Source organism: Cervus elaphus, chromosome 33, assembly GCF_910594005.1.
Source record: "Cervus elaphus chromosome 33, mCerEla1.1, whole genome shotgun sequence".
Taxonomy (NCBI): Eukaryota; Metazoa; Chordata; class Mammalia; order Artiodactyla; family Cervidae; genus Cervus; species Cervus elaphus.
The window spans coordinates 70,456,749-70,479,564 of NC_057847.1; the positions used below are offsets into that span (position 1 = coordinate 70,456,749).

General features: G+C 39.3%; 1 protein-coding gene across 2 annotated transcripts; it reads left to right on the forward strand.

Annotated features, from left to right (window-relative positions):
- Positions 1-23: 23 nt before the first annotated feature.
- INSIG2 (insulin induced gene 2) lies at positions 24-21,122 on the forward strand. 2 transcript variants are annotated; one of them, XM_043894510.1, is made up of 6 exons: positions 24-136; positions 7,250-7,644; positions 14,193-14,317; positions 17,505-17,671; positions 17,852-17,951; positions 19,282-21,122. In XM_043894510.1, exons 2-6 carry the CDS (start codon positions 7,401-7,403, stop codon positions 19,321-19,323), a joined length of 678 nt encoding a protein of 225 aa, XP_043750445.1. In that variant the 5' UTR covers positions 24-136; positions 7,250-7,400; the 3' UTR covers positions 19,324-21,122. The 2 variants fall into 2 exon arrangements, with proteins under 2 accessions (XP_043750445.1, XP_043750444.1); XM_043894509.1 differs by lacking the exon at positions 24-136 and adding an exon at positions 296-562.
- The last annotated feature ends 1,694 nt before the right edge of the window (positions 21,123-22,816 follow it).

Below are 22,816 nucleotides of genomic sequence, written 5' to 3' on the forward strand. Positions count from 1 at the left end.
GTTATTCTGCCCCGATCGTCTGAGCGTCTGAGCGTCGACCGCACAGGCGCAGTGGAGCGCGGGCGGAGTTGTGGGAGGGGAGAAGGAAGCGGCGGAGGGGGGCGGGGGCCGGTCCCAGAAGATGGCGGAGGCGGGGGTGAGTTGGGGTCCCCTGGGGAAGCGCCAGTGACTTGATGCTGAGGAAAAGAGCCTGAGGAAAGGGGTGCCGTCGGGGAGAGGAATCGCTTGCATTTTTGCAACCTGGGAACCCTCCTGGCAAGTGTGAGGAGCCAGGACCACAGATGGGGCCTGAAGGGCGAGGGGCTCCGCTTACCTGGAGGGGGGTCGGCGAGATCCGGAAGGGGACGGCTGGGTCAGGGAGAGGGCCTAGGAGAGGCCGAGACTCCCTGGACAGTGGAAGAGTGCCCGGGCGGAAAGAAGGCTGGCGGACGGCGGGAAGGGCGACCCCGGAGATTTGAAGGAGTAGATTCGGCGAGCTGTCAAGCTTAGAGCTGTCAGGACTTGGTAGGCTCGTAGCCAAGGAGACCAGACTCAGGTTTAGGAGAGGAAAGGATCTGGAAAGGTTGGTATTGTATTGATAGTACGCTTATAATCCGCCAAAAGGTTTGTAGATATTGGGTTGAGGAGTGGGACTTTGGCATTTTGGATTTTAATTGGAGACCTCTGGAGTAGGTATGAGGTAAAGCCAAAGAGAACTCTTGCCAGGACCTAGAAGTCAGTTGGTGATAGTTTCCGAGATTTTAGGCTTGGTCACTGAAAATTGGCAATCTAGAAAAGGAAAGCAGTGTGGGTATAATGGGGTCGAGGGGGAAAGGGTGCTAAAACTTAAGTGATAACGACCCGTGTTCAGTTAGCATTGGCAAAAAGTTAGTGAAGTATGGCGTTAGCTAGATAGTCTAGGAAAATATACCAAGGAGAGCTGACTATTCTGTAGGGTTATTGAGGAAATGCTTCAAGAAGGAATGAATAGTCCTGACAGCTGGGCCACTGAGACTGGCAGGGATCAGTATTGCAGTGGAACTGAGGGTTGCAGGGAAGTCAGGCTCCAGCCTTGGGTTCGGGAGGAATGAAGGCAGCCTGGCAGTGGCCAGCTTGTATCTTCTTATTGTGGGATTTGGCCTTGATAGGGAACAGTTGAGTGAAAATGAATGGAGGGACCCCATTAATATCCCCCTCCTTCCCCCCTTTAATAGCCATGTACTCTTCCTGTTCCCTCTTTCTCTGGACAATAGGTTGAGTAGAGTTTTGTTACAGTTCTCAGTACATATCTGATATAAAGTGACCAAACTATGAATCATGTATGTTTATTTGGGAAAAGAGGTTAATTCTTTTTAAACTGACAACTGTTGCTTCTACCAATGGTGGAAAGCAATTCAGTACTTTAAGGACAGAGCTTATTTTCATCGTTATCAGAAAATTATTCTGAAACGATGGAGTAACCTTTTTATGGACTGAGATTTGTTATTTAAAAGCAGGAATGGGATGCAAATATTGCTTAATAGTTTCTGTGTTTGGATTTTAATGTTGATAGGAAAGATGAGCTGCAGGGTCTTCAAGGCCAACATGTTTTTCTTCCTAGAAGTTCTTAGTGTCCGTAGCCTATGAATCACATCTGTATGCTTTTTTTTAAAGGAGAGTTTCATTGATTTGTGTTTTTCCTAATTGTGACATTTATTCTATTCTGAGAATGCCTTTGTAATTACTAGAGCATAGGATAAGAAAGTGGAAGGTAGTAATTTAGTTTTATTATTTAGTAACCTTTCTGACCTAAGTACCTGAAGAGACAGGGTAATAAACACACTTCTGTGACTGCTCTTCCTCTGAAGGCTAATGATCTTGTTTGGTTTTGGGGGTGTTGCATTTGTTAAAATACAATTGATTCTTAATCGGTTCTTCAGAAGATTTTGTGTGTTTGTTTTCAAATGCCTATTGCCCGGATGTTTTTTCAGTGGCAAATGTAAACTTTGATTTTCATCCACAAAGCGGAGAATCAGTTACAACACCATTTTATTTATCTGATGGTAATAATAACCCATTGATTGGCAGCCATAGACTGGGAGTAATGTTTCCCAGTTTTGATGATTTGTTATTGATCTATCCAAACTATTTGAACTATTTTTCTTTTTGTTCAGTAACGTACTCTATAGAAATTGTAGGTCAGGTGCTTAAAGTAGAATTTTTCATGTTCTGTGGAAGTTTCTTTGTCAGTTTTTGGGGAAAAAAAGTTTTGTTTTTTTTTTGCTTAAAAAATGGCTTTAAAAATTATTTCTTGTGTGGCACTAAATTGTTTTTGTATGGTGTTTTTAGAAAAGGCAATTGTGCTGAAGAAGCACTCTGGACAGGGAGCCAGCGGCCAGCGTGCTTGGGGCCAGTCCAGGTACTACCTGGCAACAGTTTTATACTCGCAGAAGGTTACTTAACCTATGCTATTTTGTAAAATAGAAAAGGTTAAGGATTTAAAAACACCTGCCTACTTACTAGGATTATTGTTGAGGATCTATTGAGGTATTATCTTTTAAGTGGTATTTTTATACCGGAGACGTCTTGAACAGAAAAGTATTTCTTGGGTAACCTAAATTTTTCAAATATAGGTGTTTAAAAATTTTTTCAGAATCAAATTTATCACTGATGTAATAGTAACATTTAAAGATATAGATACACTGTAGGAAGATATTATCAATTAATAATCAGAAAACCGAACTTTAAAATGTATTAAAAAAATAATAAAATTTATTTCAAGAGCTTTCACTTTAAAATAACCTACTCCCCTAAAGAGTGACTATTATAAACATGCTTTTTTAGGAACGTAATTGTTGTGTAGTAGAGGGTGTTGAATGTTTTATCCCTTTGATGAGTGAGTCAGTCTGGCCATTTCTAGGAGGTCACTATACTTGTTTGTCATAGGAAGATCCAGTATATACTTTCTTGATCTTGTCACTTCACTTAACCACTTTGGTTCTCATTTGCTTTGCCAGGAAACTGTTAGATCACTGATCCTTAACTTCTTTTGGATCATGGATTTTTTTTGAGGACTTGATGTAAAAATGTCCAAACTCTCTTCTCAGAAGAATGCTTATATGCACAACTTCTTTGCTTTTGTTTTGCATCAGACTTACATACCCTCTGAAATAGATGAACTCCCAATTCCCTTCCATTTCTTAAATTCTAGGATAGTGTGATTCTAAAGCATTTTAACTTTTATTTTTGTCTCCAGAAATTATATGCTATTGTATTGTTATGTAGTCACAAAATTAGCTTTTTGGTCTTAAAAAAGTAGCTGAAAAAAACTTTTCAAATAAACATCAGACCAGTGTTGTGTTATTTAAAAAAAAACTACTTTTGTGGTGAAGTAGGAAACTATAAACAAGCACTTTCAGGAAAGATTGAATAAACAGCGGTGGCAGAATAACATAAACAGTGTAGAAAGTCTCTAGCAGCCTTGAAATAGAATGAGGACGGAGTCTGGCAGTCAGTGGCTCCCGGTGGGAGCGCCTTGCTTCCCTGTGGGTGTTTGGGTGGTTGGAGATACGTAAGGACATTTTTTTAGTTTTCTCCAAGTGGGGAGGGGGCATGCGCTGGCATTTGGTGGGCACGAGCCAGGGTTGCTCAATGTTTTGTAATGCTGAGGGCAGTTCCAAGCAACCAGAAATTGTCCTGCCCTGTCCTGTCCTGCTCTTTGACAAAAATTGGTGAGTGATGTGAGATGGGGTGTACTACACCAGAAACAGGTTTTAAAAACTGAAGCTATTTTGTTCTTTTAAAAATATTATTTGACATAAAATTCCCTCTTTGGAAAAATTCAGACAGAAACAAGTGATTTACTAGAGCAGTTGGGTTACTGAAAATGTGTATTTACTCTTAGTGCACTAGTAGCTGCTTTAACAGCAGAAGGCAGGGGGTATAGTATCTACTGAAGTTTGGGAAATGAAGAGTTGACTGTTGGTTGAATATTGTATGAAGTTGGCCATATGGTTTTTTTCTTTTTTTTTTTTTAATTTATTATTATTATTTTTTATTATTATTATTTTTTTTTCCAGTGGGTTTTGTCATACATTGATATGAATCAGCCATGGATTTACATGTATTCCCAATCCCGATCCCCCCTCCCACCTCCCTCTCCACCCGATTCCTCTGGGTCTTCCCAGTGCACCAGGCCGGAGCACTTGTCTCATGATATCTTTTTACTCCTTGATCTGATACTCTTAAAGAAAATCACAAGGTGTTTGTACATTTATTCTTATGATCTTTCTACTTGGATATTAATTGACATTAATAATGTCATTTTATCATTAATGCGGAGAGCTGACTCATTTGAAAAGACCCTGGTGCTGGGAAAGATTGAAGGCAGTAGAAGAAGGGGATGACAGAGGATGAGATGGTTGCATGGCATCACTGACACAATGGACATGGGTTTGGGTGGACTCCGGGAGTTGGGAATGGACAGGGAGGCCTGGCATGCTGCGGTTCATGGGGTCAACAAAGAGTCGGACATGACTGAGCGACTGAACTGAACTGAACTGAATGTCATTAGAATGTTTACAGTTGAGATTGTTTTCCAGTGTCTGTCCATCTTTTCAGTAACCAAATCCCCTTCTGTAAGAGATGTGCCAAAAAAGAAGTCTGAGGAGTTGGGCTGGAATGGGACTCAAGGTTTATAAGATAGAGGAGGGGTTTTGGCATCAGTCAGATGTAGGGTACAATTCCAGTTCTAATATTGCCAGTCATGTGACCATAGGAAAGTTGCTAAGTCTCTGACTTTATATCTTCACATGTAAAATGTGGAAGATAATACCTACCTGTAGCATTATTTTGAAGGTTAGAGTTACTTTGTGCCTGGCATAATGTAGTCCCTCCATGAATGGGTGCTTTGTCATGATGGTGATGATGATGATGAATTCTGTAGCTACTGAACACTAGAACACATGACACTTTCCCGTGAATCAACTGTAATGTGTACTGTTTTCTCTAGGTGACTAAGCTATAGAGGTCAGTGATGCTGTAGACTTAAGTAGGTCTGTGAGGTTGAGGATAGAATTCCAGCCCCCTGGGTGTTGGGCATAGAGCTTTGAGTGTGGTAGAAGCAGTTAAAAAAAAAAGTCTATTGTCAGTGTTTATTGCATGGAAGTGATAGGCTGTGAAAGTTACTAGTACTTACAGATGTTCTCATTTTTTTATACTGTTTATTTCTAAAATAAACTCCCCCATACTCCCTACAGTGTACACATGGGCTTTATTCCAAAATTCATTTGTAAGGTAGTTTGAAACTTGGACGCTTAGAGGAAAGATATTTTAAATGATTAAATATTTGGTTAGGTTCACCTTCCAAAAGACTTGCTTAACCCAGTATAGTTTGATTCAGAAAGAGCTAACCCAATTTGATTAAACAAATGTGAATTTGTGGAGCTCCCAGTATGGGCTCCGTAGGTACCTTTCTGGGTTCGTAGGCACAATGAAACTTGATAGTGAGTGAGACGTACATACAAAGTTTGTATTTCATAAAACAAATATACATGTCAACATAATGTTGCTATTAGAAGTGCCATATTTGTTTTAAATTAAGATGAGAGAAAATATCATTTATGTACTGAGGTGGCAATGCCCAAGATACACTGTTGGATGGGATAATAGTAAGTTATGAAAATTGTCTGTGTAGTACTTTCCCATTAAAAAAAAATTGGTATTTATAGAAAAAAACAAAACAAAACACCTAGGGGACTTTGTAAGAGTTTGGGAGGCTGGACATGATGGTGTGAGTGAGGGTTTTGGAGCCAGACAGACTGCGTGGATTTGAATTCCATTTTGCCCTCTTACTAAGGGTGGAAGCTTGAGTGACAGCCTTTCTTTGCTTTTTGCCTCGCTTGTAAATGGACATGACTGCACTCACCTGTGAGGGTTGTGAGACTTAAATGAGGATAGCTCATGTGTGCCAAATCGCTTCAGGTGTGTACAACTCCTTGCGACCCTAATACTGCAGCCTGCCAAGCTCCTCTGTCCATGGGCATTCTCCAGGCAAGAGTACTGGAGTGGGTTGCCATGCCCTCACCCCAGGGGATCTTCCCCACACAGGGATCGAACCTACGTCTCTTATGTCTCCTGCACTGGCAGGTGGGTTCTTTACCACCAGTGCCATGGATAGTGTCAAGTGTTATTTGCTTTAAACAGACAAGGAGACTCCGGAGACATGGGTTTAATCCTTGGGTCAGGAAGATCCCCTGGAGTAGGAAATGGCAACCCATTCCAGTATTTCTTGCCTGGGAAATCCCATGGACAGAGGATCCTGGTGGGCTACAGTCCATGGGGTTGCAAAAAGTCGGACATGATTGAGCATGCATGCCTGCTCTTAAAACTCACTTCTGGGTACAAAGGAAAGATCACTTTGGTTTGGCGAGGGCGGGGAGTGATGGTGAGTGAATACCTAGAGTGATTGTACTTGGCAAAGTTCTTTCTAGGTTTTAGAAATCAGGCGCCCTGTGCCTCGAACTCCTTAGAATCTAGCCAAAAGGTTATTCTTTGTTTTCTTAGCTTCCTTTCGTATGCGTCCTACTCCAGCTTTCTCACAATAGCTCTCATGATTGCAACAAAGGTGAACTGGGTCACGGCAGGGGTGAGACACAACTCTGGCCCTGGGGACAGTGGGTCAGGTCTGATTTCTGTGTTTGATGTATATGTGAGTGAACGGGTGGTGGTCTGTTTTTTTATAGGGCACTTTTGTGCAGAAATTCACATATTTAAGCATTAAACATTAAAAGTCATTTTATTCCCCTATGGAGATCGTCCTCATGAGCAAGTCACATTTTACTGAGAACACTAAAACACTAACAGTCAGAATATGCCTATTTTCTGTAAAGTTCTTTATAAAGTATAAAAATTTCTACGTGAATCTCCAAGCCCTTCAGTTACATGGGCTTGGAGATTTGGGTAGAAGAAACAGAAGCCTGGAGTTTGATCTTGTGCTTTCTCCAATAGTAAAAGTGTATCTCATAGCCTGAGCCGCTTTCCTCACTGATGTGGAGCAAGCAAGGTCACTAGTTCTGGCCTAGTAAATATAAATTTAGAACTTTTTTTTTATTACATTATTCATATAAAAATGCTTTTTACGTCTTCTTATTCCATAAATAACTCATTTAAATAAGCATCTAAACTTGTCATTTCATTATTTGTTCTTTAAAATGAACTAGTATAGAAATCAGGAAAACTGTATAGTCATTTATTAGGCATACATTGATTCCTTTTTTCTTCTCTCTTGCAGGATTTCTGGTAGGTCCTGTTTTAGGACGGAGATGCAGTACTGTTGAAACGCCAGTCAGCTTTGGTCCATACAATTAGCTTTTTCAGCTGGGAAACCATTTCTTCTTCCTCTTTTTTTGTTTTTTTGGCCGACTTACTGAACTTATGAAACCATGGCAGAAGGAGAGACAGAGTCACCTGGGCCCAAAAAGCGTGGTCCATATATCTCGTCTGTCACTAGCCGGAGTGTGAACTTGATGATTCGAGGAGTAGTGCTGTTTTTTATTGGAGTATTTCTTGCATTAGTGTTAAATTTACTTCAGATTCAGAGAAATGTGACGCTCTTTCCACCCGATGTAATCACAAGCATCTTCTCTTCAGCGTGGTGGGTTCCGCCGTGCTGTGGCACAGCGTCAGGTATGTGAGGGCTGCCTCTGTAGCCCAGAAAGACATTGGGGTAAATGACTGTGGCTGTTGTCTGGGGAATACTTGAAAAGTCAGCGCTCCTGGGTTGTACTTTAAATACAGCATGTTGACTTGTTTTAAGTGATCAGTTTAATGAGTTTAGACGAATCACACATTCATGTTACCACCCCCACAGTTCAGCTATAGAACATTCCTGCTGCTGCTGCTAAGTCACTTTAGTCGTGTCCGACTCTGTGCGATCCCATAGATAGCAGCCCACCAGGCTCCGCTGTCCCTGGGATTCTCTAGGCAAGAATACTGGAGTGGGTTGCCATTTCCTTCTCCATAGAACATTTCTAGTACCCTCTCAATTCTCTTGTGCCCTTTTGCATCCTACCACCAGCCTCAGGCTGAATCTGGATTATTTTCACCTGTTCCAGAATTTAGTATGAATGGAATCATAGAGTTTGTATTCTTTTGTGTCTGATTTCTATGTGACTGACCCGTATGACCTTTAAAAATTCAGTCCCAAAAGCAGTCTTGATTCTCTTAGGGATGAAAGACCTCTTTAATTAACCTCTTAATTTTGTTCTTTCTTCAACCCATCTCATTTAAATTCATTTGAAATTATTTTGATGACACTGGTTTTAAGGTTTTGATGTGTGTTATTGTCTAGTTTTTAAAGTAGATGAAAACTTGAAAAATGAAAGACAGTTGATCCTTGAACAGCACAAGTGTGAAGGGTTATGTGTGGGTTTGTTTTTTTTTTTTAAATAAATATGTATCACACAGTCGGAGATTGGTTGAATCTGCAGGTGCAAAACTGTGTATACAAAGGGCAAACTGTAAAGTTACAGGCGCATTTTCAGTTAAACAAAGGGTTGGTGCCCTTAAGCCTCAATGTTGTTCAAGGGTTGATTATAATTTTATACAAATTTAAAGCCTCATTTATTTTTTAGATTTTTGTATGTGTTTTTTTCCTTCATATCTTGTTTTTAGATATACTTTCAGAATAATAAATTCTTAAAGAGAAGTAAGGCAGATTGATTAAAATCATTATTCTGTTAGTTTAGATCTCTCTTTGTGGGAAATGCATACCGGATAAAGTGGAGCATATCAGAATGTTGTATTGATGCTGCACTTCTATAATGGGTAGCTCTTTGGCTTTTTCTAGTGAGACCAATAGATTACTACTATTTTATGTACTAAAGTAATAGATGCAAAAGAAAGCCATAGTCATGTGGTAGAAGAGAATTCTTTCTTTTATGAATGTCTGTTTGGTATTTCACACTTATCACTACGTTGCAATATAACGTAGATCTTCCTTGATTTGTGTCCTAGAGCTAGAGGGCCAAGGGTGAGGAGTTAGGTGTGAGACCTTTTTAAAATGATCATGTGAAACTTATTGGACACTTACATAATCCCATTGCATGGATAGAAAGGCATTTTTGTGGTAAGGTTTCAGCATGGTTTATATACTGACGTCTCACTATTATAGTATTTACCTTAAAAGAGAACTTGTAAAGGTGATGATTCTTCATTTCCCCTGGGCTATTATTATTCTCTGAGAGAACAGGTGATAGTTCAAATAGACAAAGAGAAGAAAGCATGAATTATATTTTATTATTCTCTATTGTATTCAGTATCTACCAGTCCTCATGTATTTTCCCTTTCATTTACATTCAGAAGAAAAAAGTTTCCCAGCAGCTTTTTCCTCCTTTCTTCTCTGCTGTGGCGGAGCTGCTGTCCCTCCATAGTAGAAGCTGCTCAGGCCTTAGAGGAGCATGTCTTTTGAGAACAGACAGAAGGAGCCGCCCAGGAGGAAAAGCCGTGCTTTACCGAGCGTCTGTCAGTGTTTGGGCTGTCCTTCACCACTGGGGCCTGTAGGGCAGCCTTGGAATGAGCGGGTTGCACGGTGCCTGTTTTGAGGGGTGAGGAAACAGGAGAGGGTGTCAGGGAGCCCAGGGATCCAGGGCAGGGAGTGGTGCGGCCCCGGGACACGCTGCATCGCCTGCTGGGGAAGGGCGCAGCGGGAGCCACTTACCCTCGCCCCTCTGGGCTGCCGCCGCGCCTGGCCTGAAGGTTCCGCGGTGTCAGTCCACTGGCCGGTGCCGCGCCTCTGGGAAAGGGCAGGAGAGCTGGACCGAGGCTTCGCCGTGCCTCCCTCGTGGGGGGAGCAGGGGTCCCGTCTCTCCCTGTGATGTGGTCGCTTTTGCCACAGACTCACATTTAGGAAGGAAGATTTCTACCAGTAATGCTATGTGTCAGTCACTCTGTCCCACTTTCCTGCCTTTTCCCAACCCCTGGCTTGTCACAGTTACCAGCTTAACCGCATATCATTTCATGTGGAGTATTTACACTTACACTTCTTGCTTAAGTGTTTCTTCTGAAAGCGGTACATTCCATGAGGTGCCCAGGCAAATGAAGGGAGAGATTCCAGTTAAATCCACTCTTGATGGTGATGGGTAGGTCATGGTGTTTAGTAGGTGGGGACGAGTATATCAGGTTTGTGGAAGCTGCCAAAGATGGAAAATAGATTCTTACATAATTGCTGCCTCCCCCACACCCCAGCTCCAATTTTAGGGAAAGTGTTTAAAAACGGTAAATGCTATGAGAAACTGTGTACAGTTTATGTGTATATATGGTATGCATATATTTTTGTGTATATATGTTGGTGTGCATTTTCAAAGTTCTCTTGGCTCTTATCATCTCAGATCAGAAAAACTGATGATTATCCTTTGATTTTTCTGTCCAATAACTATTTGTAGACCGAGCAGCTACCTTCTGGAGCCTCTCCGAAATCACCACTTTGTACATGTAAACCCTGTTCTGGGAAATTCACTAGTGGTGCTTCGGGAGGGGCAGCTAGTAGAGAACCCTGGTAAATTCCTTTGGATTCCATTCTCCTTTTCCTGGTTCTCTGTTTTCAGTTTAATAATGGGCAGAATTTCAGGTTGGTTAACTTTTTTAACTTGCACAGAGTGTTAGAATCGGAGTTAAGAACCACTTGAATGTGGTTGAGAGCTACAAAGGAGTATTTCTGAAGAAAAAAATAGGGAAAAAGATTATGTGGCTAAAATAACTGGAGAACTTGACTGACAAATTATTAGTAACTTGACTGTGTCCATGCCTATGAAGTGAATATCTGATTTAAAAATGCAAAACAAACATCGTTTCTGTTGACGCACGCAGTTACTGGAGAGCCTTACAGGCCCCTCCCTTTCTCTCTCCTGGCCCGCATCTGGATTCCAAGTTTTCCATCTCTCCCTTGCCTCATCTTGGTCTAGGCCCTCAACCGCTCTGCTTGGAATTTTCAGTCATTTTTTTTTCTGCCTTGGATTTTGTCTCCCTCACCGCCCCCCTCCCCCAAGCCCCTCCTTTCCTGTCCTGTGTTAGACCCTCACTGCTGGAAGAACATTTGTCCCTCTATCTGGCACAAGTGTGATGGTGTTATTTTCCCAGTGACTGTGGGAAAAGTCTCTTTGCATGGCCTGTGCGCTTTCCTGGTGGAGCTAGTGGTAAAGAACCTGCCTGCCAGTGCAGGAGACGTAAGAGACATGGGTTCCATTCCCGGATTGGGAAGATCCCCTGGAAGGGGGCATGGCAGCCCACTCCAGTATTCTTACCTGGAGAATCCCATGGACAGAGAAGCCTGGCGGGCTACAGTCCATGAGTCGCAAAGAGTCAGACACGACTGAAGTGACTTGGTACATGACCCCTGCCAGCTTGTATCCTTCTCAGAGAATTCCTCTACTCTAAAACTCTTTCTGCCTAAAGTTACCAGTTTCTAGATGATGCTAGGAATTTTCTGTTGTCTGTGCTTTTCCTCAGATGCTTCCCTTTGATTAGAAAGCCCTGTCCAGACCACCCAGCCGCCGAACACTCTGCCTTAAGGGTCTCCTCTTCTGTGTTGCTGTCCTAGCAGGCTTACCCCCTCCTCCCCTGGCATATGGCAGGAGAGACCGGACCTTTGGGCCCTGTCCGTGCTGCGCCAACACGTTACTTGATCAGATTGTTTCTGTGGTCACCTGGGGACTGAGTCACGTCGTACTCATTTACCCTGTTCAAATCCCCAGCAAATATGAAGAACCAGACATGTTGTGGGTTCTGCTGCTGCTTGTTAGATGAACACACTGTCGTCGTTTTCCGTGAGAGTGTCTCATTCCGTGGTGGTGCTTGTTCAGCTCCCTTTCCTTGAAGAATGTTTGACTCCACTTTTTCTTTGAGTGGAGTGCTGCATTAAACGCATCACCATGAAAAATAATGACTTGATGTTTTACGAACTTCCCTTGTTTTTGGTCTTGGTAGCCTACAATTAGTTACTGGGAAATAACTGAAGTATATCCCAAGAAGTGTGATTTTTGCCGCAGAGAACCATCTGATTAAGCAGATCTGTGTTTGCATATGGTTTTACACAGGCATGATTTTTAGTCTCTCTTGTTAAAATAAGAAAGTGGAGGAAGAGGACAGGAAGCCCGGACACGTTTCTGCCGAGCTCTCGGCAGCGCAGCCTTCCTGTGCTGGAGACGCTGCTCTCAGGCTCTGCCAGGCCTTTATTTAAAGGAAAGAAGAAAGACATTTAATGGGAAGTGACAAGCTCCCTCGAATTCTCCCTCTCAGTGAGCATCCGAGAACCATGCAGACTCGATGGATTTGATTTTTATTGGCAAATCCCAAGGTTGGCAGCGTGGCAGTTTAAATTTCTTTTTGTGTTTTCACTTTCTCTCCTCAGTTGTCTCTCACTTGTGAGTCTGACATCACATGCATTAAAATATAGTCAATTTTACTTATTTATGTCTTTGCCCACACATGTCAGTACTCTCTATGTGATAATTCTCTACCTATGGCATCAGCTGCTGAGGAAAATTGACTTGGAATGCCTGATCTTAGTTGATATCCTCAGCAACAGGCAAAGGAGGGGAAGAGGGAGCAAGAGCAGGGAACAACACGTTGAGCGGCTAGTTTCATGACCCCTTGAGAACAAAAAAAGAGCTAGTATTCATTCAGATGTATTTCAGCTGTTAGGCATGCTTGTTGCCACTTTAACTTTGTAGAAATTTGGAAACGCTGTCAGTCAGTCTCACAGGATATTAGAGCAGAACCTTTTAAAAAGGAATATAATTTGAAGCTTTAAAATTTACTAGTAGCTGTTGGAGCTCTGCATTGCTGAAATGTGTTGCTCATGTCTTGATGGTCTGTGAACCATTTATCCTCAGCAAAAGCCTAATCGGGAGAGCCCGTTCAGTTTTGTGGATTAGAAAATGTATATATCATTGCAGCATCTCAAATCCAGATGGCATGGTGGCCATGTGGCCTGTTTTCTATGCTGTTCCATTTGTCTGCTAGCCTGTGATTTTTTTTTGTATTAATCGATTTCTATTTTTCCTTGAAGATAGAATGCATTGTTTGTGGGCTAGAGCTAGCCAATACCAGCCCAGGCAAGGGCTTCTAACCCTTTGGTCACTTAAGTTTGGGTACCATAATTTCATGATTCATTGTAGGTAATACTGGACATCTTAAGCATACTTTTCAACCATTGTGACAGTTGTGTTTTTATTACCAAATGGCAGCATAAACATTCTGTTTTTAGGAAGATTATCAGACTAAAGCTGCCCAGATATTTCCTATTAAATTTAGCCTGTAGAAGTACATTTTCTTCATAACTTGTTGAAAAATGTTTTGGTTCATGAAATACTCTTTTTTTTTTTAAATGAGTAACTTAGCATTTTAAATCCTCTCCCACTAAAGGAGTAAAATGTTGAGGTTTGACAAGGATTTAAGTTAAAAATTGAATTACTCATAATTAATTGCACTGTTAGCTTTCAATATGTTCTTTCCAAAATGAAGAAATATTCTAAAATGATTTCTTCTGATCTTTTTAACAGTGAATTTCAGTTTTTACTGAAAACTTGTGATTCCGTATACCATGTTTTCTCCATTTTCCCTCTGCAGGATGAGTCTTAGGATAGATTTCTGTGGTGAGTTGCCCTGCTTTGACAAGCTGACCTAGAGTCTCATGAGAGGGCCAGGTTGGAAGGGAGTGTCAGGGCAAGACACTGGATGGGGGGACAGGGTCCTCCCTATGGCAGTGTGGCCATAGCCAGCTAGTAGTACGTGTGTGATGAGCTTGTACGTGTTTACGCTTCAGGCTTCTCTTTAGATTTGTGTCATTTCATGGCATGTTGCATGGTTATATAGCTTAAAGAGAACATTACGTACTTGCTAACTGGTTTGATGGTTCCCAAGTCTCAGAGGTATTAGTAGTAGAACAGTGGTGTGACTCATCTCTAGTCCAGTCTGTTGAATTCTCAATCGTACAATGAAATGCTGTTTTGTCTGTTGTAACTGAGACTGCTGTTGTAATCATTTACAGTGCTGTCTTCAGTCATGTTATCCTCACTTTTTTTTTTTTCTTTTGGGAGGTAAGTTTATAGTATCAATGATTAATGTTAAGTAAGTTGAAAAGCTTTTCTAGAGAATCTTTCAAATGCTTATGATGGTTGTTGTGACCCTTGGCTTAACTGTTGGAGATGACTTCATGTTTTGCTTTTCTCCCCCAGCTGTGATCGGGTTATTATACCCCTGCATTGACAGGCATCTGGGAGAACCACATAAGTTTAAAAGAGAGTGGTCCAGTGTGATGCGGTGCGTGGCCGTCTTTGTTGGCATAAATCACGCCAGCGCTGTATCCTTTCTGCCGCGACGAGACGCGCCGTGACCGGGCAGCTTCCGAGAGGCCGAAGGCCCAGCAGACCCTGCACCCTCCCTGTTGTCGAGTTGGGATATACCCACTTAGGCATAGAAAGAACACGTGCCGCGTTGTTGAAGCACCTGTGCAAGTACAGTGTGGGGTCCAGCCTTTCACTTCAATCCATATTTTTCCATATACTCAGAAACTTTATATATGAAAAAAAATTTACCTATTTTTCTTTCAATTAGGTTACTTAATTACCTCCATCTAGTTTTGCTAACTCTAACATTGAAACAGGTACATTTTCAAAGGGATTTCTTTTCTTTCTTTATTTAAGATTTGCCAGTAAGGACATGTGACTTCAGGTACTAGTTGTTTTTTTGTTTTTTTGTTTTTTTAATTTGAAATATATATATGTATATATACTTTCTTTTTTTTAAAGACTATCATTTGTTGGTGTTAATCAACACCCACAAACCACATAAATGTTCTTAAAAGGGGCAGAAGTAGAAGTAACCAATTTATAGACTGTGTTCAAAAAGAACTTCTTTTTCCTAAGTTACATATTCTTAAAGTTTGATCATTTTAAGGATTCTGACATTTTAATTTACTGATTCATGAGTGTTTTCATAATGTTCTGGCTTGAAGGATAAAGTAACCTCTATTTCCCATCTCTCCTCTGCCTTCTACCCCCTCCCCAGCAAAAGATGTCCCCCCAAGAACAAAAGCTTTTGCCCTCATAAGGTTTTTATCCTGTCATCCTCTCTGCCTCCTACCTGAACCCCTGTCCCTGGCTTCCCTCTGTAGAAGAGGATCTGGGAAATGCTAGTTCAGTCTTCCCTTTTCTAGAAGATACGGCTTAGAAGGTGAAGTAAAGAGAAGACCTATGACTCAGACTGTGAGGTTTCCTCTTGGAACTCTGTTCTGGGCTTAGTTAGCTGAAGAGAGGATGTGTCATGGGGCAAGGAGATTCCAGTGTCTTTTAACAGAAAGTATCAAGGTGATTGTTTGGGAGAAGCTGGAGAAGAGGAACCAAGGAAAGAAGCTGAGTCCTAGATTCTGAAAACACATCTTATCTTTCTGTTCCCAGTTGTGTTGGTTCTTGGAGATCTGTGAAGCTACTGGAAAATGCCTCAGTGGCTCTTATTTTTGATTTTTCCCTTTCTTGTTGTCTTAAAAGAGTTTCTCAATATGTTTAGTTTTGTGAAATCTTTAATTAGGATTTTATAACAAACAAATCTAGTGGTTAGGGCTTTAGAAGGCAGACGCATAGAATATTATATCTAGAGGAAAACTTAGAAATCTTCTAGTTCCATGTTTTCTTTATTAAGAGAAATGAAAGCTCTAGAGATTCGGTACTTGGCTAAGTAATTCATACTGCAAGGCTGTGCCAGAGCCGAGGCCAGACCCTGGAGATCCTGGTGAGTCTAGGAACTTTCCTTTTCTGACCCAGGAGCCCTACAAGTGTGTAAATTCATCTCTGTCTGCTGGATTAGACCTTTCTAGCCTAGACAGTTCAGTTCTTCTTAAGTTGAGAAATTTAAATAACCTTTTCTGGAATTTGAAAGATTTATATGTCTATTTTAAATTCTTTGCTTTGGTGGTTCTTTTCTTTCTCGCTAAATGAAATCCTTAAATATAGCCGTCTCACCTGTTCTGTTCATCCTTTAAGCAAAATCCAAAATGCTTACAAATTTTATAACACAGACTTAGTATTAGGTTGCTTAGACTATAGAAAGTCACATTATAATATATTTTTTTTTTTTACATTATAATATTTTTAAGATTGATGTTTTTACCTGTTCCCTGGAAGTCTCCTTATTTTGCTTTGACTCTTATAACAAAGTTAATTTAGTTAGCAAAGATAGAACCCAGTTAATGTCGAACTCCATTCATTACAAGAGTGTTTATTACATAGAGAAATCCGAGAACTCAAGCATTTTTTTGGAGTTGGAGGTTTAAAAGCCTCTAAAGAATAAAAGCTTTTTCAGAAAGCATACCCATGGACTATAGGTTTCTTTATAAATCAAGCCTAAACAAGGACTGATTTTGAGTGGTCTGTGACTGCTGAGACATAAGCAGGCTGGGTGTTCAGGGTACCCACTGGTTGAGTGGGAGAGAGGGGATGGTGGTATACAGCACAGTGTTAAAGGAAGTGGAAAATAGTTTTATATGCATTTTTGGAGCTTGTTCTCTCTTCTCTGTAGTTGCAGCATGGCCAGTTAGTTTGGCAAGATATGTAGTCTCCTCTGGGGAAGTGAATATAGAGCCAAGATGTGGCCTTTGGGACATAGATAATGCCCTTTTAATGATAGTTGAAATTAATTCCTTTAGTGTAATCCTCTAGCAAAGAAATTAGAAAATTGAATTTATAAAGCTTCATTTTGCCCAGAGATTTTGGAGCAGAAAAGGGCTGTATATTTGTGAATAGATGCTTAAGTAGGTGATGGAAATAAAATATCATTTGAGCAAACTGTCCTATACCAGAAAGTCTCAGGAACCAAAATAGCTTGGCAGGTTGGAAGATAATGTTCACTTCAAGGCTTTCTCCTCAACAAATTAAAACTAGAACAGTTGACATAATAGAAAGGGATAGTGTGTCCTTGGTACTCTTGTTTCTGAACTGCATTATTATAAAATGTGTCTGTCAGTAAATCATATAGAGACTGTGGTACCCTGTTAAATAGCTGTCAACTCTTCTATTTTCAAGTTCCTGTATGATTCTCAAACAATTCTAAACCTGTTTGAGAAGTAATAGTGGTTTCCATTTTAGCAAAAGTGTGTGCCTTTAGCAATACTTGTATTTTGAAGCTTCCAGTTACATATTTTGCGAAGAAAGCATTTCTTAAATAATGGGTCTGATCTGATAATTGGAAATGTATATACTGTGCCATTTTTTGGAGAGATTGCATGTCACATCAGTAAGATCTATTAGTGAAGTATCATGCCATCATAGTTTTAATCCTGTCTAGTCTTGTACATTGTGTTAAAAAATTGAATGCACTCCAGTCTCATCATTAACATCTCTTATTTTAGAAAAATGAACAGATGATATTATTTAGTTACAAATTTTTTTTGTAACAAATTTAATGAATACTTTGTTTTTTAAAATTTGTTTGTTTATTTTACTTTACAATATTTACTTTACAATTTTAAGATGACTCTTTAACACTGACCTCAGAAAGTGGATTTTGATAACAACATACAGTTGTCTCTCACACTGGCTGCACTATCCATTGGATTGTGGTGGACTTTTGATAGATCTAGAAGTGGTTTTGGCCTTGGAGTAGGAATTGCTTTCTTGGCAACTCTGGTCACTCAACTGCTAGTCTATAATGGTGTTTATCAGTAAGTATTCTTTTTGGTACTTGTTTGCTAAAATAATGATAAGTGAATTCGGAATTGAGATTTTAAAATTGCATTAGCCACTTTAATTTTCAGAGTAACTTACTTCCATTGTAATTATCTTAATAGTGTCATTGTGCTTACTTCCTTTGTGAGTTGTTAAAAATGTTTCTGTTATTCTAGATATACATCTCCAGATTTTCTCTATGTTCGTTCTTGGTTACCATGTATATTTTTTGCTGGAGGCATAACAATGGGAAACATTGGTCGACAACTGGCAATGGTAAGCTCATGCTTATTTAGTCACCTTTTTGTTTTTGAGATGTAAGATAAATTTTCTCCAAAGGGCAGTGGAATAAATCACTTGGAAGGATTTAATCGCAAGTATATTAAAAAATAGAAAGAACCTCTGGATAGAAAATCTAAAATATGTTACTGATAGGTGATATGATTTATCCTCCAATTTTTATTATTTTACTCCTCTATACATTTCTACTCCATGAAAAAGGGACAGTTTTAAAAGTGAGAAGAGGCACTATTTATAGTAATGTTGCTATAGTAGATATAAATTAGGACTATTTCAGCAAATCAAGATATTTGATCACTTTAGTTAAGAAGGAAGAGGACGTTGTTGGTAAGCCCAGCCTAGATGTCAAGTAAGGGGTAGCGTCCAGATGCCACAGCACTTCCGTGAGTAAGTGCCGTCACTTTTACCGTTTTAGCCCGCTGAGAGAATTGAGTGGTTTACAGTGCTAGATTTGGTAACCTAATCTCCAAGTTATCCTAAATCCATTGGTTTACTTTATTTTGAATTATGAGTATACATTTTTATAGCTCTATTTCTAAAATATTGTTTTGATTTGAAGCTTTTGCTAATATAGTAGATTTTTTTCTTTTCAAATTTAAAGTTATTTGAAAAAATATCTGAATTTACGATATTAGTCCTGTCCTTAAGTGTGTGATGTTTCCTTTGCTTGTATACCTTAGTGAGCGCACAAAGAAGTATATTTCGCCTCCTTTTTTTTTTTTTTTAATTTTGCCTCCTTTTATATTGTAGGATTGATCTAAATTATATACTGTTGTCATTTGCTTGTAATGCAGAAATCTCATTTTTTCCTGCTTTTGGCTATGCCTCTAGAATGTGAGAAGGCAATGGCATCCCACTCCAGTACTCTTGCCTGGGAAATCCGATGGACGGAGGAGCCTGGTAGGCTGCAGTCCATGGGGTCGCTAAGAGTCGGACACGACTGAGTGACTTCACTTTCACTTGTCACTTTCATGCATTGGAGAAGGAAATGGCAACCCACTCCAGTGTTCTTGCCTGGAGAATCCCAGGGACAGGGGAGCCTGGTGGGCTGCCGTCTATGGGGTCGCACAGAGTCAGACATGACTGAAGTGACTTAGCAGTAGCAGCAGCAGCTAGAATGTGAATTTTCTTTTTTCCTATCATAATGGTTATTTAATCCTAATAGTTGTGCAACTCTCAGATTCTTCGAGGAATACAGTGGGCATATGCTAATGAACTATTACATTTAGACCTTTTTAGTTTATATGGTAATTGCTATTCAAAATCAACTTACTCTGTTAACCTTTTAACCTTTTAATTTTTACAGTATGAATGTAAAGTTATTGCAGAAAAATCTCATCAAGAATGAAGAAGGCAGAAATATATCTTTTGTACAGAAAAGCAAGATGAAAAAGGCATGCAAATGATAGATAGACCAACAAAACTTCGGACTATAAAATTGCCAGGATGCAGTTTTTCCCTTGATTGGTGTGTATATATACACATACACACACACACACACACACACACACACACACATACACATATATATACACACATACATATGTTACTGCAATCTGTGATTGCTTCATCTGTAAATCAAGTACAAGCCTTTATGTATTTGACTTAAATAACTGTAAAATATATGTACGCTACATTAAAAACATGTTGATTAATAGATGACATTTTTAAATTAATTTTTTAGGTATACCATATATCGTACCACAGTGTTGATGTGCCAAAATAATTGTTACCGTCATGCAGACTATAAGAGTGCTTTGAACAATTTATAAAGTTGATGAAATAAAATATGAGGAAAGCCAAAAAAAAAAAAAGGCAAATGGAAAGCTGGTATATTCTCTTTCACTTACTGTTGTGCCTTTTTATTTTCTAATTACAGCAGTGTGAGTTATGGGTGCCTAATGTGTGGTTAGTTTCTATTTTAATGTCATCTCAAAGAGCTTTGGGTGTTTAAATAGATAATGAAAAAGAACTTCCTTGGAATATTTGCAAACCTGAATTAGTGGAGAGAGTTCAAAGTAATTTTTTGTTTTTACCGATTTTACTGGAGGTAAAAAGTGACAAGTGGGAGAATTTATCAGCATTAAACTGTTTTGAGTCTAAATCTAGAAATTAAAAGTAGGGACCATTGAAAAATTTAACTGGAATAAATATGCTTTAGAAATACAAAATGACCTTCTGCAGTGCCACAGTGTTAAGTGATATTAACTGTCAATTACAATGTAGTATTCCACTACTTTTGTACATGGAATGTATAAGAAATCCCAAACAGGTCCAAATGAAATTTCTAATTCTCTTGGGTTCTATAATCTATTGGATTCTATAAAGTAAACCATTTGAACTGGGCTGCATCATATGATTTATTGTCAGCGGATTGCCATCTGGGGAGTGGATGGGCACATAATGTCCTATGTATTCATGTACTCATTAGTGAATACTTCAGGAATGTATTATTTAAGACTGAATTGGGATGGCATACTGTGCACGTTAAAGATCCTGATATTAGTTTCATGCATATCTTTCCAACAGCTGGAGCCTTTGAAGTATGATTTAAACATACTCTTAGTTAACTTTTTTCCCCAATTTTTATTTTTTTTTAAATAGATGGCATTTATCTGATACACAAGGGCAAAATCTTCTGCTTACTCTGGAAGTGTGTGTGTTTTTGTTTGTATGTGTCTGTTTGTGTTGGCTATGTGTTGGATTGAACGAGGGAGAGTGTGTGTGTGTGTCTGTGTGTGTGTGTGTGTGAGTGTGTGTGTGTATGTGTGTGCGCATGTGCTCCTGCTCTTGTAATGTCGACTAGATGTTTTTTCATTTTTGATTTTAAAACCATCGCTATCAGACTGAGATCTTATATGCCAAACTTTAATCTGCTCTTATGTTTTAAGGCTGAAAGTATGAAAATCCTAAGATTGCATATTGAATATATGCACACAATCTTAACTGTAGTGGTGGTAAACATGCTACTATAATTTATTATTCTATCTTCCAGATAATGTTATTCATTTAGAACAAATAAGGTATATTTTTAGAATCAACTTTGTAAGCACTATAAATCTTTAATAAGTTATAAGGTCTATGATGTGTTTACTTTGGAAATTGCTGTTTAAAGCAAGATGTATTAAATATATAATTATCATCTTGGTTAAGAGTCTTTTTCTTCTTTGTGGTTAATCTTAGAATTTTATTACTGAGGATTAATTTAATAAAATTTAACATGCATGGTTGAATTTATTAAGAAAAATGAAGGAAACTAGTATTAGTTTAGTATTACAGGAACTGAATGATTATTACTTTAAGTTCTTGAATTATTTTCCTATCACCTAGAAAACAAGAAAAGGTATTTCTGACAAAAATAAAATTGTTTTGATATTTTGATAAGTATATTATATTTTTTTCTTGGCAGTGGAAGAAGATGGTAAATGTATTTTAATACGGGTGTATTGGCAGTGCTTCCTGGCATTTATTATTTAAGGTTTCAAATGTTGACTAGTTGAAAACTGAAACTTAAATTCTATGAAAGCGCAAATAATTAAAAGTAACTAGCAAGAACCCTGGTCATACTTTTGTTATAATCTTTATTTTGTTTGCACTAAACTACTTTACTCTCATTGAGGTCATTGGGTCCTCTCTGTGGTGCATCTATTTCACACATCTAGGGGAAATCCAGGTTTGGTCAACATCATTAAATACTCATGTAACCTTTTGGCTCACTTACCTGGATAATGACATAATGTTCTTTGTAAGGTAATTCTGCAAGTGATGGTCCATGAATAGTAGAGTCTTAGCTTTGTGTGTATGAAAAAGTCATTCTTAAAGAGCAGTTTAGCAGGCCATAGAATCTAGGTTCACAGTCTCCCCCGAGTCCCACCACTTTGAAGATTTTTTTTTAACTTGTCTTCTGTCATCTAATGTTGCAGATGACAAGTCTCCTATTAGTGTAATTTTCTTCCCTTTGTAGGTAATCTGTCTTGTCTTTCCAGGAACTTTTTCATGACTTTCCCTTTATCCTTGAGGTTATTTGGTGCTTCCCTGGTGGCTCAGATGGTAAAGAATCAGCCTGCAATGTGGGAGACCTGGGTTTAATCCCTGGGTCAGAAAGATCCCCTGTAGAAGGGAATGGCAACCCACTCCAGTATTCTTGCCTGGAGAATTCCATGGACAGAGGACCCTAGTGGGCTATAGTCCATGGGATTGCAAAGAATCTGGCATGACTGAGCGACTGACACTAACATGTCTTGTCCCTAGGTGCTTTTTCATAAGTTTCCCTTTATCCTTGAAGTTATTTAGTTTCACTTTTACTTGTTTCATTTTATAATTTGTTTTCATTTTTCTTGGTTAGTATTCAGTATGCACTTTCATTCTGTGGGCTCATATCTGGAAATTTTAAAGTCTGAGTGCATGTTAGAGTCCTCTGAAGTCTTATAAAAATATGCTGATCATGAATCCCACTCTCAGAGACTCTTAAATATATTATAATTGACCTGAGGTGTGCTCTGAGTATTAGGAGTTGCATAAGTTCCCCATGTGATTCTAATGTGCAGCCCAGGTTGCCTCTCACAGGTGTAGATACATGTAATACAAGGTGGAGGTTCTGGGTGAGAGAGATGTAATGACTTTGCAAGTGACAAGTGAGGAACGCATTGAATTACATTTTGGATTAGATCATGTGAACTTGTTTACTTGGGTATAAGTTTTTAGGAAGAAGAAATGTGAAAGGTGACTTAAGTTTCCTTTCTTGAAAAAGTAAGTGGATGGTATTTCCATAAACCAAAAGAGAAATGCAGAAAAGCAGATGAATAGATAAGCGTTTGATATATTGAGGCTGAGATGTGTAG

What these genes read in the sequence shown, in the direction of transcription:
- INSIG2 (XM_043894510.1), top strand. Translation starts at nt 7,401, where the DNA reads ATGGCAGAAGGAGAGACAGAGTCACCTGGGCCCAAAAAGCGTGGTCCA. An exon ending in GTCTATAATGGTGTTTATCA is followed by an intron (nt 17,672 to 17,851) that starts GTAAGTATTCTT and finishes CTGTTATTCTAG; the next exon opens with ATATACATCTCCAGATTTTC. An exon ending in TTGGTCGACAACTGGCAATG is followed by an intron (nt 17,952 to 19,281) that starts GTAAGCTCATGC and finishes TAATTTTTACAG; the next exon opens with TATGAATGTAAAGTTATTGC.